The sequence below is a fragment of the Bombus impatiens genome, unplaced genomic scaffold (genome assembly GCF_000188095.3).
Source record: "Bombus impatiens unplaced genomic scaffold, BIMP_2.2 scf_0463, whole genome shotgun sequence".
In the NCBI taxonomy this organism is placed as follows: domain Eukaryota; kingdom Metazoa; phylum Arthropoda; class Insecta; order Hymenoptera; family Apidae; genus Bombus; species Bombus impatiens.
In genome coordinates this window covers 1,133,793-1,151,987 of record NT_176882.1, presented here as the reverse complement: position 1 = coordinate 1,151,987, position 18,195 = coordinate 1,133,793, and the positions used below count along the sequence as shown (strand labels likewise).

General features: G+C 39.2%; 4 protein-coding genes across 7 annotated transcripts in view; all 4 read left to right on the top strand.

Annotated features, from left to right (window-relative positions):
• The window catches only part of LOC117151824, a 4,664-nt gene extending 2,588 nt beyond the window's left edge, over positions 1 to 2,076 (top strand). The window contains exon 3 of the mRNA XM_033321498.1: positions 2,024 to 2,076. Coding sequence (XP_033177389.1) covers positions 2,024 to 2,076 — 53 coding nt within the window. The remainder of the gene's footprint in view (positions 1 to 2,023) is intronic.
• Positions 2,077 to 2,771: 695 nt separating this feature from the next.
• Positions 2,772 to 6,386, top strand: LOC100748463 (maspardin). The gene is made up of 8 exons (XM_003490579.4): positions 2,772 to 3,272; positions 3,584 to 3,750; positions 4,489 to 4,623; positions 4,699 to 4,804; positions 4,888 to 5,008; positions 5,190 to 5,298; positions 5,360 to 5,608; positions 5,678 to 6,386. The coding sequence occupies exons 2-8, from the start codon at positions 3,652 to 3,654 to the stop codon at positions 5,735 to 5,737; spliced, it is 879 nt and encodes a 292-aa protein (XP_003490627.1). The 5' UTR covers positions 2,772 to 3,272; positions 3,584 to 3,651; the 3' UTR covers positions 5,738 to 6,386.
• Positions 6,387 to 7,495: 1,109 nt separating this feature from the next.
• LOC100748342 (major facilitator superfamily domain-containing protein 12-like) lies at positions 7,496 to 13,267 on the top strand. 3 transcript variants are annotated; one of them, XM_012387339.3, is made up of 7 exons: positions 7,496 to 7,732; positions 10,662 to 10,976; positions 11,257 to 11,539; positions 11,610 to 11,724; positions 12,118 to 12,486; positions 12,582 to 12,835; positions 12,940 to 13,267. In XM_012387339.3, the coding sequence occupies exons 2-7, from the start codon at positions 10,790 to 10,792 to the stop codon at positions 13,058 to 13,060; spliced, it is 1,329 nt and encodes a 442-aa protein (XP_012242762.1). In that variant the 5' UTR covers positions 7,496 to 7,732; positions 10,662 to 10,789; the 3' UTR covers positions 13,061 to 13,267. The 3 variants fall into 3 exon arrangements, with proteins under 3 accessions (XP_012242762.1, XP_003490626.1, XP_024224328.1); XM_003490578.4 differs by having other exon boundaries at positions 7,497 to 8,384; XM_024368560.2 differs by lacking the exon at positions 7,496 to 7,732 and adding an exon at positions 8,589 to 8,686.
• A 107-nt stretch (positions 13,268 to 13,374) lies between these two features.
• The window catches only part of LOC100748223 (insulin-like peptide receptor), a 116,579-nt gene continuing 111,758 nt past the window's right edge, over positions 13,375 to 18,195 (top strand). For both annotated transcript variants that reach the window (XR_002946946.2, XM_003490577.4), the window contains exon 1: positions 13,375 to 14,410. The gene's annotated coding sequence lies outside the window, so the exon portion shown is untranslated. The remainder of the gene's footprint in view (positions 14,411 to 18,195) is intronic.

The window sequence follows — 18,195 nt, the reverse complement described above, 5'->3', positions numbered from 1 at the left end:
GTTCTATTGTCAATAACGGCAATACTTTTTTCCCTTTGAAACATGCACATATATCGTTAGCGATCATATACAATGTATTTTTTATTTCTTCGATGTATCTCTCTCTTTGATCGATCGAGCGAATTCCGATTATAGGAATTTAATACGAGACGAAATACGAGATAATTAAAAAGTTCAAACGTGAGACGGAATTAGCCAAAGCGCACGAAAAGCAGAAACATGTCCTTTCTCGCCGAAGGGAGCACACATTAGTGGCATTCGAAAAAGAGCTTCGATGATTCGAAATACAAAACGGAACGTAACTCTATGCGGTTACCAACGTTGAAAGAATTATGTTACTTAGCGAGTGAAGAGTCATTGCATCCATGACCATTTCAAGAATCTTAAGCCGTTTTTGAAGAAATGAAATTTCATATAGACGAATTTCTTAAAACGGGAAGGATCGTTCCGACGTCCGGTCTCTGCGACGATATTTCAACAGCCCCCCGTCGACGATATACCGATGCATCGATTAAGTTTAACCAGAGCGCTTGCTTTTACGCGAGGCGAAAAGAAGCCTAATAAAGACGGGAAAGAACGAAGGGAAGAGAGACAACGTTATACACGTTGATGCGTACGCGCATACGTTCGTTCCTTAAATAAATCGCTTCGAGTGACGGATTGGGGAAGAAGATTAACGAGCGTCAGTGTGTCGTTCGATTCGATACGTCGAATTAACGCAGGACAGCAACGAGGTTCTCTCGGTATCGGTTATTAATGACTCGGGCCTCTGCCAATGTAAACCTTGCCGAGCGTTTCGCATTCGTGACTGTGGAAAGTTTAGATTAATCGCGACTGATAAATGCTCGCGATACCGAGACGATGGATCGTATTATAGTCGAATGAATTGCTGTTAATTATCGCCGATCACTTAACAAGCGTAAACGTTATGGGATTAAAATAAAAGCACCGCTCTTTGAAGCAACGTCCGTCCGCCTTCCTACACGATTTTCTGCTGTTAATGTTCGTCAGTGAAAATTTCCCTCTCCGTTCCAGTCGTTCCGAAGGATCGTTACTGCCGTTGCCGGAAATTCTAATAGAAATATAAATCGTCGCCTGCGTAGGCTTGCTCGAGATGTTACTCGCCTTTTCATTTCGAATTTCTTTCAAACGTACTGCAATTCGAGCAGTTCGAGAGTGATTTTAGCTACCGCGTTGATTGCTGTGCCAATTTGATATACTTTGCCCTGGAAATAGCAATGCATTCATATATATACTTTACCATTTAACGTTTAATTTTTGCTGCATATTGTATCGTATTCGCGTAACTTTCTTTCGTTTTCGATCTCGCTCGATGATTGAGAAAAATCACTAGTTTTCAAATACTAACGGTTGGAATGGGAAACGGGAAAAGGAGATGGTCGGTGAATTTCCCTAGGTATCGTCAAGGAAACGGCGAAATCCTTAATTTCACAGTTGGTACTGCAGTACGTGGTGTAGGTGGAACACGTACATGCCACACTCCTGCGTGGCTTGGTGGTTGCAACCCTTCTTCACGGTCAATTCGGCAGTGGGCAAATGCTTAACACAGAATTGTCGAGGAGAAATGGTAACCAGCGTTGTACAACATTAATATTACGTTCGATAACGTTTCCGTTTTCTATTTATTCAGACATAATTACGGTCTAGATAAAGTTTTATCGACAAGATGCTCGTACGATTTTTTTTGCATAAAATATGTAAAGAACAGATGACAAACGATGTCCGAACCGCACTAACGTATCTACAAAATATTATTTAAAAGTATATTTGATGTGAGATAACGATATGGAATAATTTGTGATCGATTATTGACAGACTATATGCTGTTTTTTTCATTGTATCAACGCTGCTATGACTGCCATCTACCGATCTATGGACGTTTATTTCCAGTTTTAGTTATCCTACAGTTCGAAGAAAGTACATACGTAGATACGTATCTTTACGGTGAATCGTATAATGAACAGACCATCATTTACGTTATATATTTATATATATTTTTCAGCGTTGTCTGATAATGGTAATGACGTAACTTCGTTTTACTTCCGTTATTTCTAAATTCGTATTTATTGAGAACGTAAAGTGAAAACACAGGTACAAATTATAATCTGTTCCGACCGAGGCTAGAAAAGGATGTGACCTTCGACAAAATATGTATACGCAGGATAGACTTTTTTTTTTTATTTATTTATTAAAATTACAATCAATTCTCGCGTTGAGAATAGGATAGACTTGACATTCTAAATTTCAAAATTTTTAAATTTTTATAAATCTATTTCAAGAGTCGAAAGGTACGTAGGAAGAAAATCGAGGCTCTAATTCGAAGGATCCGATTTAAGAAGTTCACTAATTTATCCTCTTAATTAGCTTTTTTTTTGCAAATGAAAATTTGATCGAAACGCAGACCATGAAACGCTATATCCATCTAGTGGTGAAAAGGAGGAACGAGTTTCTTCGGAAAATGAAAAAAATCATATTTCTGGAACTATAAATTTAAATTTAACTCTTGAGCTGTTCATGAATTAAGTTAAGGTTAACGTGGATCTGCTGGATTAGCCTGATCGACGAATCCTCTAGCAGATCCAGGACGAAACATTGTTTTCTCCTTCCCCCTCCCCCACGAACTTCTATCTCTTCTCTCTCTCTCTTCTACTTGAAGCTATTATTTGCATACAATTTTGGAGATACTGGAGCCATCTACCGGTGAACCAGCGGTACTAATCCTAAACAGTCGCCAGAGAAGTACCAGTCGCCCGCCGACAGATGATACCACTGCGTCCAAAATCGCGCACCTCGCATTAATTTACGCGTAATTAAGCACGTAATTACGTAGGCACTGAATTTTTCGTAAACTCTGTTCGAAACTCGAATCGAAATTGTACGTCAACATAGTTGAGAGTACAGGCTTCGAAGTGCACACACGCAGAATATAAATCAGTAACGTAATAAAATTCAGATATGACTATACCGACGTAACACGATAGAACACGCGCATGCCCATTGAAGCTTCGTATCGCGACTTTATAACGAAACCCATGCGAAGAAATAGGAAAGACAAAGAACGACAATGCTCGGAAGGGGGTGTAAACTGAACAACATTGTCGATATATGCTTGCAAACAACTGTTATTAAAGTGATTTGACCTTTCGAGTTACTGGGTAACTTGCTTCTTCGTGGTAACCTGTACGTATTAAGGATGTCTGCTACGCGTAACGATATCAGGAGAACCGTACGACTCGTAAGCTGCTCTTGAGGTAGGTTTAATCTAAGGTCGTACGTACGATCGTAATTATTACATACTCCAGTTTTGTAGTAAGTGTAGCAACTTCGAATTTTAACCGTCCCCCAACGATGCTAGGTCTAATTTGGCCAGCAGACTAACGAGACCCGGCTTCGCCTTCTGTTCGACTATCGAATCTTGAGTCGTCCGACGGTTAAATGAATTGCAATTCGCGATTCATTTATTCAAAAATATGTACATAAATCTTGACGATACACCGCGTAAAATTGAGACCTTATACAGCCCTGCTACTTGAAGTTTTCTTCTCTTTATCTGCTTTTGTAGATATCGGTAACACTGAACGTAAGCCATCCTGTAACTATAGACAGATCGACGACAGTAGAACGGGGAAGATGTCGTGTTCGAGTGAGCTGTCCCGATCGCAGGAGTATCTCAGCTTTCGTAGTTCCGTCCCGCTCAGAAAAATTGTCGTCGACGCCGACGGCACCAAGGTAATCATTAATGTAGTATATTAATTATACGTGGAAATCTTTGATTTGAAGGTTCTGCCTGATGAGATTACGCTTGAGATCGAGACCTGTAACGATGACCTCGTCTCCGTGATTATTGTAAACAAATCTCACGTATACGGATACAAAGGAAGAATGTTCGTAAGAGAACTAATAAAGGCGGGATTTCCTGTGTGCGTCCAACGCACGCGTGTACGTCGAAAGCAGTCTTAAACGTGAATCGTACGACGTCGTTGCGAAAACAGAAGCATGTTCTCCATTGTAAATTTTAATAGTACAAAGGCGTCCGATGTTTACGTGTGATTCGAGTCTTAAATTGTTTTTGACACGGACGAGCGCATATAGGAAATCCCGCCTTAACTAGACTGCGAATATTCATGTAGATTCATATATTTAGAAAACCAGATAAACAAATAGAACTTGAGCAGAAATTTTTTACCTACTAAATGTTATAGAAGATGCTAAACTTTGTTTATTTTATATTACCGTTGCACATTTTAATAAATCTTCAATTTTTTCCACGACAATAAAATTACTTATTCCGTATTACGTTATTATCTGGTTTCTTTTTTGAGATCGAAACATCTATCGATATTATCGTTGATCGCGCAAATTAAACACAACGATGTTTTCTTCAGTCTCTGTTTAATGTGTTTCAGTAGGTAAACATAGTCATACAAATGTATTTACGTATAGTAAGAATGATATGTTTTATTTTAGGGATGGAAAGTATACGATTCTAGTCCAAAAACCGTCAAGTGTCCACTCATATGTCTTCCACCGGTTAGTGGGACGGCCGATGTTTTCTTCAAGCAAGTATTAGGCTTAGCAGCTAAAGGATACAGAATCATATCGGTAAGTTTTACAAATATCGAGATACGACCTTGGTTTGTAAGAAAATCAATCGAGTTAAATTAACTTATGTTTCAGGCCGAATCACCCGTTTATTGGAACGTTAAAGAATGGTGCGATGGATTTAGGAAACTTTTAGACTACATGGAGTTAGATAAGGTGCATCTTTTTGGCACCTCATTAGGTTAGAACGTACGAACGAAAGTCGATATCAAACGCGATAACCAAGTATACGTTCGGAGATCTGATCAAAATATCTATTTTTAGGTGGATTTCTGGCGCAAAAGTTCACCGAGGCAAATGCTCACTGTCCTAGGGTAGTGTCCTTGATTCTGTGCAATTCGTTCACAGATACATCGGTATTTAATTACAACGACTCCGCGGGGGTGTAAGTACGTTATATTGCTATGTAATTGTTTGCTGTTTTTCAACAACTATAAAGTCAAACGAATTCATCGTATTTCATCGTTTGTTTCTCGCTTGTTTCAAGATAAGTGGACGTATGACAGACCGCGATACGTTATCTCGCATATTTTACTGTTACTGTTACTAATCAACTCGAATTGTAGTTTTTGGATTTTACCGTCGTTGGTATTGAAAAAGATGCTAATGGGAAACTTCGTGACAGACAAGGTCGACGGAGAGATCGTAGAAGCGATTGATTTTATGGTGGAAAGAGTATGTATCTTTCGTTTAATATAGCTCTCTATATGAATATGTATATCGTTTTTATTCACAGTTGGAAAGTTTAACGCAACCGGAATTGGCTTCTCGATTGACGATGAATTGCGTGAATTGTTACGTACAGCCACAAAAGATATGTCATTTGCCTATCACGATTATAGACGTTTTTGATGAGTATGCGTTATCGAATTCGGTGAGAGAGGAAGTATACAAGTGTTATCCAAATGCAAAGTTGGCACATTTGAAAAGCGGCGGAAATTTTCCGTATTTAAGTCGAGCGGCAGAAGTAAACTTACATTTACAGGTATGCGCTGCTTATTGTTATTTATGCGATTGATGATATTCATATTATTAAGTGAAAATATATTTACAGATTCATTTGAGGCAGTTCGACGGTACCGAATACGCTGCTTCTGAAAGGAAGAAGTTATAGTGTCACTAACATGGGATATACGAAATTATTTACAGTTCTCATATCGATATGCATTTTACACATATTCTCCATTTATTTCCCAATCATCGATCAGTCTGATTTACACGTTATCAATAACGCATACGTACTGAAACGTACGATCACAATAATAATAATCTTGGAACGTTTGTCAAATATATTCACCATATCAAATATGCCTAAGAATTCTATACATATAGATAGTAATATCGTACAACGTCTATTCTATTTTTATCGTAATGTTTGGGAATGTTCCTCGTAATATTTTCTTAGGCAAATATTTATTGACCGTAAAGCCTCCTTATTTCGAAGAGGACTTCGAGATGCTCGAATACGTTCTATATTGTTGTCTATCAAACGATAGCACACAGGATATAGACATTTTTATGAAGACAAGTGAACAAAAGTGTTTGTTATACCTAGATAATACGAATATACTCAGTTGGATATACATATACGAGCTAATGTAAACTAGTTAAGAAAAGAGAAAGAGACAGACTTTGAAAATATAAGTTAAGATTTATATCACGACTAAGTAAACATCGATATAGTCAGTTATCACATCTTGTATAAGCTTATTCGAAATAAATATAATTTTGTAAAAAAAAATGAGAAGCAACCAAGAAAGATACAAACTTGATATATTTCATTCGATAAAATACCAACTCGATTAAAGTAGTTCTCGTTGTCTGTGCCGCTTGCCGGTGAATGAACTCTCAGGCTGTGTAAAGCTTGCTAGACCACCTAACTGAGAAACCGTACAAGAACTTGTCCAGAATCGATTTCTCTGCACGCGTTCTCATTCGCGTTTCTCTCGCGAGATCGGATTACACAGCCTTTCTTGTCTACTTATGGGACATTTTTACACTCCCCTATGTATACTACGCACACATTAATTGCGACTATGCACCGGATCGCAGATCTACGTCGTCCGACTCGGAATACCTTCTCGGCTGGCCTGGTTGTATCTTTTTAATGAAACTTAACGCACCGACGTCCACCCTATCTTGTGTATATATGTGTATATATATATATATATAGCTGCCCGATAAAGGGTCTCAAATTATAATTATCTACACATGTTGGAGCAAACCACATAGAATAGCTCTTTATTTAGAACTGTGTCAATGATCTTCTATAACTTTTCAATTACCTGTGCTAGTTTAATATTTTATATATAATATTTCTAGTATATCTTGAAGTCCCTCTAGTTCAAACTATTGGCCACCGAACCTTAATTCTTTTAATAACGTGTGTATTCTTCGATACATACAGTACTATTCGTAAGTTATGGAAACTTATACACTTAGTAAAATTAAAATGTTAACAAATAGTATACTTGTAATAGATGTAAAATTGTTAGATTCATAACAAAAACGACCCTCGTCAAATTTCCATCTCATAGAAATTATGTAATATGAAGAGTATTTTGTTAAACAAAACGGAAGGTATTGAGTAGGAATGAAGGCAAACACGAACAAGTATCGTTTACGTTATGGGTCTTTTAATTATACAATTGTATTGATACTCATCAATGTATTATAAGGAAAATTAAATTGCGCTATATTTTGGAGATTTTATTAATAAAACTTATGTTTAAAATGATTATAAAGTATCCCGCGCGGACAAGAATTATACATCTATTATTTAATTATTATATATATTCATAATACTTCGTGCCTCGCTAATGGATTTTCATTTATAATCTCGAGAGATATTTTTCGCTCGATAAGATAATAGCTATCGGAAGGTGGTAATGCGTTATTATAATCGTGTCGTCGATTAAACGATAATCTTCAGGCCGTGAAGCGGGAAACGGCGCACGTTTGAAAGTTCAGTCGCTCAGGTAGTCACGTCGTGGATAGTCGCGTGTTTCGCTCACGGCCGCGGATGGAATGCGTGTTTAAATGAACCGGCTCGTCAGCGCACGTACCGAAGATTAGCCCGTTCCGCTTCGTAGTTGCAACGACGAAGCACGTACGTTTCTTCCTCCAAATATAATTCTACGTGTAAATCTGGCAATCCGTGATCCTTTTAAGAATTCTTTCGAATTCCACACTCGCGAGTTAAAGTGTGTAGCGTTCGCTGAAAGTTTGATCGCACGTTCAGCGCGTTCTAAACGATCGATACGCGACAGGAAAAACGGAAGAGGCAAAATAATCGCGAAAAACAAATACGATCTCATCCGGTAGCAACGTAGAGCTGCCGAGGAATTCGATACGGTGACATGTAATCGTGAAACGTTTTGTGCACATTTTTACTACGATTCGTCAACGATTCCATGCTCCTTCACGGAGATATCCGTGTTTCTTGCGGCCGATCGACCGACTAACAAGCTTTCCACGCGTGTTTCTTCCAAGTGCATAGCCTTAAGCGGAAATTGTGACCACGAATTGATTCGCGGGTGAAAGGAAGGCCGATCAAAACCACTTCCTTAAAAATATTGGATCTCCGTGAAAAATAAGTTCTTTTGCGGTTTTTGTCGCGTTCAGATCTTGTTAATGACAGACTCTGCTTACACAGCGTTCGGATATTGCTGAGTTTCGATATTCATGCGCGTCTTGTGGCTTCCGGCGTCGTCGCATTAAATAGATCAACAACGCTTGAATGGAAGTAGCAACAAGCAGATGTAAGTTTCAATTCGAAGATGGAAGTTTCTGTTGAAGGACGTTAACGTCGTAATAGTTATGTTTTTATAGTTTGAACGTTAGATAACGAGGCAGAACTTTTGAATTACAAACACAGACGCGTGTGAATAAGAATAGTTGCAATTGTAAATATGAAGTTGTATCGTGATATGTATTTATAACTAATTGGAAATCATTAAATACGTTCCTTTTTATTTCGAAGCTGGCAAGATGATCGTACAATTATTGCGTTCTCATGGCATAAGTATAATCAAATTATCCCATTTCATCACCGCAGAAAGATGTAGGTAATTGTAGACAGCGTGTAACTTACACCGTTGAGTCATATATTGTATTAATATTCGATCCTATCGCCTTCCATTCTTTTTTACAATTGTAATCAATTACCATCATATACATTTGGGCCATTGAGAATGAAAATGAAGTAAGCTGCATTGTTTCTAAGTGTGAATTCGTAGGATTAATTCAATCCGATAAGTTGCATTAGTTATACAAAAGTGACGGAATTTATCTTTTTTCCAAATCAGACCCAGATAACATAACGAAATTAGTAATTGTATTGAATATTCTGCGCTCACATCTATTTTATATAACGAGCTGCTCAGTTTGTTGAGTGTATGTACATACGCTTCTCGCTAAAAAGATAGCCCAGGTGTGCTGTCTTTAATTTCCCAATGACGCGTGTAAAGTTTTTCGTTTGTAACGTATAATATCAAAACATTATGAGCTCGGAATATGCGGTTCGTTGAAAATAATTAAAAATATTATGAGGTTTAGTGTGTAACAAAAAAAATTGTTTCATTTTAAGAACGAAATGATAGCACGCTATGTTAATATGTTTAGAAATCTATCAACGAGTAAAGATTACAGTACAATATTATATAAATTCGTAAATATGGGACGCGGAAGAAAATTAGACGAGTCTGAAAAAAAGCAAATTCTTGAACTGAAGCAGCAACAGTTATCGGTAGGAAAAATATCGAAAGTAATAAGAGGAAGTCGCAATACACAATTTCTTAATAAATGTTGAAGATTATGGCAAAAAAAAAGTAATGGTCGACCGTCATTGTTATCCGGTCGTGATAAGACCAATTTTGCGTGTAGTTTCTAACTCGCAGTTAACGCAAACGATTAACAAAGCAAATAATGGAAAAGTCTAGTGTTAGTGCCAGTGTTTCGAGCGTTCGTCGAATTCTACTATCCTGCAAAAATATTAAGAGGTCAAAATCGAAAAAGAAACCTTCGTTAACAAGGAAACACAAAGTAGAACGTTTGCGCTGTGCAAAAGAAAGAGTGCATTGAAAAAAGAAATGGAAAGGGTACTATTTTTTAGACGAAAAATCCTCATCCTTACTACGTACCCTCAATAGTCCTAAGGACCCATCATAAATCTCAGGAATTTGCTAGCTAAGGTCCTTCAGATCGAACAAACGTCTCTTTACTGAATCGTTTCTAAAGCTTATTGTTTACTACGGGAAGACGCGGGAAAGTTGATTTTTCCTAAAATTCTAAGACTCTTTCTAGTCCACCAACCAATTTTATCCAATCAGAAACAGCGTCTATTGTCCTCACTTTCCTAGCCAAAATTGTCATCGACAAATCCGATGGTCCTTTGCGTTAGAACATCCATCACTAGCCTTCCTCCGACACAGCATCGTCGCTTTACCTTACTTATTCTTCATCGTTAGAATAGTCAATATGTCATTGCCGGGTTTCTATCCTTAAATCAATCACTTACTTAACTTACACAGACGCATTAGTGTAATTATCTTCTTTACAAAGTTGTTGGAATAAACATTAATTTATACCTGTTAATTCGGTGTAACCTCAATTGAACCACCCCTATTATCGTAACAGAAATCAGGGGATCGATCGGTTCGTCGATTATCTAATCGTAACGGGAATTTACGACTCCCGTTGACGTGCTTCCTCTCGATCGCGTCTCTCCGCGAATGGTCGAACAAACAATTGTTTTCTTATTGTACATGTGCTACCACTTCGTTCTTAAAATAAAGCAATTTTTTTTTTGTTACACACTAAACCTCATAATATTTTTAATTATTTTCAACGAACCGCATATTCCGAGCTCACAATGTTTTGATATTATACGTTACAGACGAAAAACTTTACACGCGTCATTGAGAAATTAAAGATAGCACAGCTGAGCTATCTTCTTGGCGAGGAGTGTACATAAAGATTCAATTCGGGTATTTCATATTTGGAATGAAACGTTCGAACGAACATTATTTAATTTGCAGAGGGATACGTACGAAAAATGGAGAGCTCTTTGTGTGATTTCAACGAATTCACTTGAAGCGCGAACACACTGAAAGTTTCTTTGTCTTTGGAATCGTGTGAAGCTCGTCGATTTCGAATTTTTACGAAAATGGAAAACATGGAGGAGCGGTTTCCGTTGTTGGAGAGGAAACTAAGTACCTCGACGAAAATCGCTTATGCTTTCGGACACATTTTCAACGACCTTACTGCCGCCATGTGGTTCTCCTACACCCTTATCTATTTTCAAAGGGTGGCCCTGCTGGAACCGATCGTTGCTGGTGCTCTCTTACTTCTAGGTAAACGATTATTAAATTTTTAATTCGGAAAAACCATACGAAGAGGATGTTAAAAAAATTAAAGAGCTCATAACAGAAACGTCTCTCTAGTAATTATCTTTAATGCTTGTTTCACAAGTTTCAAGTTTTCTCGACAAAATCTTTAAAGATTTGAAAGAAAAGTCAGCGAAAAAAGTCACATCGACAAATTTGAGAAGCCAAAGTCGAAAATTGAAATCTAAAAGGTTTTATCGAAATAATCTTGTCTCGAACGTTACAGCAGATTTTCTTTATTTTCAAGGCCAAATCGTGGATGCCTTCATGACTCCCATCTTCGGAATACTCGTCGATCAGTACCTAAAGAAGAAGATTTGGCACATAGTCGGCTCGGTGATGGTCACGCTGTCGTTTCCAGTGATCTTCGGCGGCTTTAGTAAACCGTCAAACACAAGTATCATGCTCGTCTACGTGCTCAGCATCGCTGTATTTCAAACTGGCTGGGCGGCCGTACAGATATCGCATTTGTCCATGATCCCAACGTTAACGAATTCACTGCTGGCACGAGCAGATTTAACTGCAATAAGGTAACTTTAACGTCGTCCTATGCAATCTTTTCTCGTTATTTATAGAGACTGTGTACGTTATGGGGTACAGGTATTCCGCTCAAGTTGGAGCAGCCGTTGCGGTGTTCGCCGTTACGTGGATTGTTCTACCCACGAACGAAGAAGCGATGGTGCGATTGGATGAACAGGATAGTTATAAATTTAGAGTGAGTAGTTCGAATTAAACTTATCGAAAACTGTCTAAATTACGCGTATCTCGTCGACAGGAATATATTGGACGGAAATATATGTTCCGTGTTATCGTCATTCGAGCCCTCTTAATCGCCCTTCGAGCAAAAAATTTCTAATGGAGAGAGCAGGGCTAAAACCTTTCTCCGTCCTTTGTGTAATTTTCGAACGAGTAGTTTCTATCGTTAGGCGATTTCTTAAGTTCGAGAAAAGTAGAAAAGAATCCCTACTCGCGCGTCTGATATCTGACCTTAATTTTACTGAATGTTTATATGTACAACGTAGTATAATAATTATAAATATAAATGGAATCTGTGCAGGAGATAATTTGAACGAGATACGAAAGTATTAACGAACATCTTCCTTTTCAGGATATCGTGTTGACTTTAACATCGATCGGTCTGGTGGCTACTACGCTCTTCCACGTATTTCTAAAAGGGAACCTCTTAGAGAATTCCTATTTGCACAAAGGAAATATAGAAGAAGCTAGAAGGTTATTCGATAATTCGCAAAACGATCGAAACTCCTGGGTCGGTACGTCAATTTTGTTAAGAGTGGCTATGTTGTACGTAGCCAGTAGACTCTTCATTACGTTGGCCACCGTGTATTTGCCACTATACATAGAGGAAACCGATGTTAATGGAAAGCAGGCACTAGCTACCGTTCCCTTGGTCTCCTACGTATCTTCGTTTATCGCTGCTTTGTTATTAAAATATATTAATAAATCATGCGGGACAAAGGTGTGTATATTACACTAAAATGCACTTACTATTGCTACTATAGAATAATTAAGCAGCAAGTATCATTGTAAAGAGAATATTTTACTGTTATTCAGGTATGTTATTTATTGGGCACTTTAATTGGAATACTTTCTGCAGTAATTACGGAATATGGAGGAAGTTCAGCGGCAGTTATATACACTGTCGCAATTCTAATTGGAAGTGGAAGCTCGATTACAATGGTTACGGCCTTAAGTGTGACTGCAGAGATAATTGGTCCACGAACGGAACGAAGCGCTATTGTCTATTCGATCGTGACTTTCCTTGATAAAGTGGTTACAGGATTGGTTGTCATTTTTATCGAGAGATGGTGAGAGAATTGATATTTTTCAGACTGATTTTTTCCAAGTATCGGAATTAGGCATCGCAATCGTGTATCAAAAACATAAAACTATTTTATCGCACTCCTTTTAGGAGGTGCACGCAACCGGAGCTTTGTCCAAATTACAACAGAGACACCTTGGCCCTTGTTTGCGTTCTCTCCATGTCTTTGGGGCTGGTCACGCTATTTTCTGTTTCACGATGTTTAACTTAAAGATGTTGATAAGAATTTCATAAGACAGCAAAGATCGTTTCTACTCCTGTGATCCTCATAAGTCTCATCTTATAACCAAAAGTCATTTCATTTTCATATTTGCCTACCTTCACGCAAAGAAACGTACTGCCGATGAAATTTTTGCGATAAAGCTGTATAACACGTTATTAAAAAAAAAAATAAAAAAAAAAGAAAGAAGTCCTTATACGTAATGCGAATCTGAAATCGACTTGAATTTTCCCGCTAATTATTTACTCGTGCGATAACGTATACATATGGAGTCGTCTTTATCGATACAGCTGCTATTTCTATAGATTCTCGTACAGATGTCGTCGCAAGGGTGCGGCATGCCCTTGGAAATTTCCAACAAAACGGACCGGCGTGGTGGCAACGCGAGGGTACGATGACCTGCTTGATTTACGCGTTACGTGGCGAATCGTGGTTGCGTTATAGAACGTAAGGCGAGATCCGTTGAATTCTGTTTGGCCGTTATGCCTCGTCGGAGCATATAGCACGGTTATGGTATGGACCCAACGATAGAGTTTGAGCAAGGTTCGGGAAAGGGGAGGGGGACAGAGACGAACAAGCGAGCTAATCTCAGGAAGAGAGACGGAGAGGTCGAGGAAAACGAGAACGAGCGAAAGTTGGAGCGAGAGGGAGATAGCGTGCGCGCGAGCTGTCTCTCTGTAGAAAGAAAGAGAGAGATAGGAAACGAAAGAGGGACCGAGAGAGGAAGGTAGAGCGAGAGAGGGAGGTTCGCAGTGGAACAGCGGCGCCTTGGTGGACCACGAGGCAACGACAAACGGCGCATACATCGCCTCGTGCGAACATGGCCCGGAAGGTGCGCGCGAGGCTACTGCGCAGAGTCTTGTTTTGCTCGGCGGGACGAGGGGAATACGGAGGCGGACGCGCGTTCACGGGGCATGGCGTGGTGCGCGTTCTAGTAAACAACTTGTGTGCGACTCATGCGGGGAATCTGCGTCCCGAGTAATCGTGATTTTTCTGGTGAACAAACGCGATACGCCGGCTCAGAATGAATAGCACCGCACGCGGATAGATCGTTCGCCGTGTGTCTCGCGAAACACGGTCGCGTACGTGGTATTTTAGTGCGGTTTAACCAAGTTCGTCGGTCTCTCTGAGAACTCGACCGCGGACAACCTCGTGTGTTCCTCTCTCTCTGTGCGTATGTGTTTACGTGTGTAGTGACTGATACGCGTGTTTACATAGAACAAGTGTTCCCGGTGTTGACCGATATCCAGTGTCATCAATCGACTTTCGATTAGTCTACGAAGTCGAAGACGTTTCTCGCCGGCGAGCATCCAGGATTCACCTTTGTTCCACGTTGACACGGTAAGTGAATTTCATGGTATTTTCTCTCATAAAACGCATGGCCACACGAGTCGTTGGATTTCGGTCACGGCGTCGTCGTATTTATCCAACAACGCGGCCTACGTTGTATTTTACGAGCAGCAGAGAATCGGGCTAAATAGCGAATTCGGAAGACGCGTGTTCCTTATCGTCTACCGCCAATGCCTTTTGTGTTCAATGGAAGCTCGGTATTCGAGTCCTCGTTTCACCAGGACTCTTTCCTCCTGCACGAATGCGCGCCATATACACAGGACAGTCGAATCGAGCATTCACTTTGAACGCCGCTTTCGATTCTCATTGATCGTCTGTTTAGTAGTCGCTGTCAGTGGTCTGGTCACTCTAGTCGGTTGGACTCGCGGCGCGCGTTCCACCGTTTCTCCCGTCTAACGCGGTAAATAAACGAACGCATAAACGAAAGCATCGGAGGCGTAGCGAACGGACGCTAGTAAACGCTTACGAATAAAGATGTAAAAGGAAGTGCGCGATCGTTTACCTCGGATGTTGCATGACATACCATCGATTATAGATATATCGTTCGTCTGTCGAGTTTCCTCTAAGGCTGGATAAAGATCGATTCGGCCAAGCGCGCTGAACGAATCGGATGGTTTCGCGTTCGAGTGTGTCCAAACGATATCAATGGTCTGTGTGATACTGGCGTCGACAAATGTGAAAATCGTGCGCATATGTACTTGCAGCGTGTTGTCTTCGTGGGGTGAGTAGGGGAATCAGGGTGTAAAAATGGCTCGGCGAGAGGAACAGGGGGAGAATAAGATAGACAGAGAGAAACAGAAGAAATGGAGTCTAGCCAAGGGAGCGAGAAGGAAGGAAATAAAACAGTGGCGCACGAGAGTTGGTCGGAGAGATCGGGAGCGGTGTGAAACACGCGATCGGAGCCGATGTTGATCGCCCTCCTGCTAGTTCCTCTGTAAAAGGTCCTCGGAACGTCAATAGGCAGAGTAGCGCGGCTATATCGCGTTCTACGTTATTTCTCTCTTTAGTCACTGACCTCGCGGCTGCTCGGCCAACCTCGTTTCGTCGCCACTCTCGCCTCCTTGTTTACCGCTCTCGACCGATTCCAACTCGACCTCCACTCGGAAGCTTCCTCTCAGCTTCTGCCCGTTTCTCCTTCTGCCTACTGTGTCTCTAAAAAAATTCAAGTGTTTGCACCAATAAGAAGCCAGGTTTAATATTTCAGTCGTTCAGAGGCAATCGTTGATCAACACCATAATTCGGATAATATTTATATTTGTGAATAACCGAAGAGATGGAACCTAAACGAAGATTTCTTTCATCTACCGAATATCGTAATGGATATTTTACTTTCGGTGTTTTATACATGTGTTATGTTGTATTCCGTGTATTTTTGTATCTTCGATCTTGCCGTAAGTGCGTCAATATCCACGCTAGAGGAATTTATTATTGAAATTAAACTCTCACAGGGAAAGATGGTGACAAATTCGTATTCGATAATTTTTTGATTTTAATGTCGGCTAGATATTGAAAGGAGAAAGGTACAGCTTCTATGTTTAGAAGTGCAAACGTTTGTTACTACGAATATTCGTTAACTATAAATTATAGCACGTTCGATGAAGTTATTCGATTTGAGTGAACTTTTGTTGCTTCTGCTTTATTGGAACAGCTTCTTCAATTGCTCTTTTTCAACGATTCTTTCTAAACTTCCTTCCCTCTTCACGATTTCACGTATCTGTACATATCTATAACAAGTTTAACAGGAACAACATGTTTATTTGGAAATAGAGATTAGGCGAGTGAGTCAGTTTAGAGTTTGTCGAATAAATAAATAACACCAATATCAAATAGCTATGAGAATGACGCGAATTTCCCTACCTATTCCCTGTTTTCGTTGGTTGTTTACACGCTCGTTAAACTGATTTAGATTCACTGCGACAAAATGCAGCTTCTACGAGCTCGAATGGTAAACGAAACGACGAGTGTGTCTGACGGTCGAGGACATCTACAGAGACGATGATGTTGTTTTCGCCGTAGATTTGGATAAACGTTTGAAACGTCCTAAATCCTAGTGCAAGATCAGTCGCTGAGAGAACATTATATTTGAAATCGTGGATTATTTGTATAAAGCTACATAAAATAACCGCGTCCTATCATAAATCGTTCTTCGCTTCTTCCAGGGAAACAATTTATGTAGTTACAAAGACTCGATTCTCGGAGTGTTTCGAGATTGGCTCGGCGACAAAGAGCAACGAGTTCTTTTACGCACGACCGACAACACCCTGAAAAAGCGACGAAGATCGAGACAACTTCGTTCGAAGACGACAAAGATGACGATGTTTACATCTGGACGGCCTTGGTTGTACCGGGTTATTGTAATCGAATATACAGGCTTCTCGATGCTCTGATACATACTTACTTACTTACACACCATGGCGCGAGAAAATATTCCTCCTGTGAAACGATTTATGCGTTACTTAGTTCCCAGAATCATTCGTTCTCTGACATTTCAGAAAAGGATATGGATTTCTCGAAACTATTTCTCGAATATCTTTCTTTCTTTTTTTTTCCTCTCTCGATTTCAATGATTTCCATCGAATTAATATTAGCCGATAATATATTACCAAATTAATATTACATAATGGAAGGAATTTCCTACGTTTATAAGCAGAAGTTATCTACATTTTTGTAAAAATTATGATTGTCAAACTGCCAATGTGGAATACGTTTCACTGTTTACTAAAACCGGACGTATCAGTCGCAGAAATATATACTGCTAGTAACGAATCAAATAGTTTAAGTGCTCGATATTACAATGACTTTCAAAATTGTCGCAGTACCCTTTCAAATTGAATAATTTCTTTAAAATTGGGCTTTTTTTCGACAAGCTAGTAGAATTTGTTTGCTATATGATATATCAAAAGAGAGAGAGAGAGAGAGAAAAAAAAAGAAAAATGTCTTGAAAAGATTGAAATTGGTCGGAATCGAGAAGAAAGAATTCAGATTTTTTACCTTTTTTAATCTACGCTTGTAACGAAAATATAAACAACACATTTTCAACATTTATATCAGTTATATGTATATATGCTGTGATTTTCACCGAGATAGGCGGATGCGGAAACAAGCGATAGCCATCGAAGGATGTAGATTTTAGACCGAAGGTTGTGAAAAGTGTGTTTTATATCATTTTTTTTACCGTTTCTAGCTCCTACTAAGGTTAATGGATTTCGATGAAATTTTTACCACGTACACGCGTAACCGATATAAACCTTCGAACTGTGTAGTTTAAATTTTCCTTACAAACGCAGATAAAAGGTTGAGAAAAGCGATCATTATTTTTCCCGCCATTCCGATCAATCATAATGTTTTTAAAATTTGCTTTAAATCTGCATCTAGTGAATTAATGTTGCTAGTTTCTCGAGAAATCCAAAGTCGCGTGGTTCAATTCAAAAATGTCAGTTTCAAAAGTCACTGTGATAAAATTAATGTTTTCCTTGTCTGTTTCTGTAGCGTCTATCGATTACTTCGATCAATTTTAATATTTCTTACTTCGTTTCATGCATGGTATGAACCATTTTCCAACACACATTCAGATACTCTGCATACTTCTTGGTGTTCCCCGTACGAATAATTTGTATTCATAAAATATATTCGTTTGTACATTGCGATAAAATTTATGCACTATCACTATCAGATGAATCAGAATACACGCAAGAAGTTGTTCATAATCGAATTTGGCAAATTACAAGTAAATTAGTCAGCTGGAACCAACGTGTCATTGAATCGAGCGAATTGCA

Coding starts and splice junctions, on each gene's coding strand:
- LOC100748463 (XM_003490579.4), top strand. CDS start 3,652: ATGTCGTGTTCGAGTGAGCTGTCCCGATCGCAGGAGTATCTCAGCTTT. Junction 4,624..4,698: donor AAGGATACAGAATCATATCG/GTAAGTTTTACA, acceptor CTTATGTTTCAG/GCCGAATCACCCGTTTATTG. Junction 5,299..5,359: donor TTGATTTTATGGTGGAAAGA/GTATGTATCTTT, acceptor TTTTATTCACAG/TTGGAAAGTTTAACGCAACC.
- LOC100748342 (XM_012387339.3), top strand. CDS start 10,790: ATGGAAAACATGGAGGAGCGGTTTCCGTTGTTGGAGAGGAAACTAAGT. Junction 10,977..11,256: donor TGGTGCTCTCTTACTTCTAG/GTAAACGATTAT, acceptor TTTATTTTCAAG/GCCAAATCGTGGATGCCTTC. Junction 11,540..11,609: donor GCAGATTTAACTGCAATAAG/GTAACTTTAACG, acceptor TATGGGGTACAG/GTATTCCGCTCAAGTTGGAG.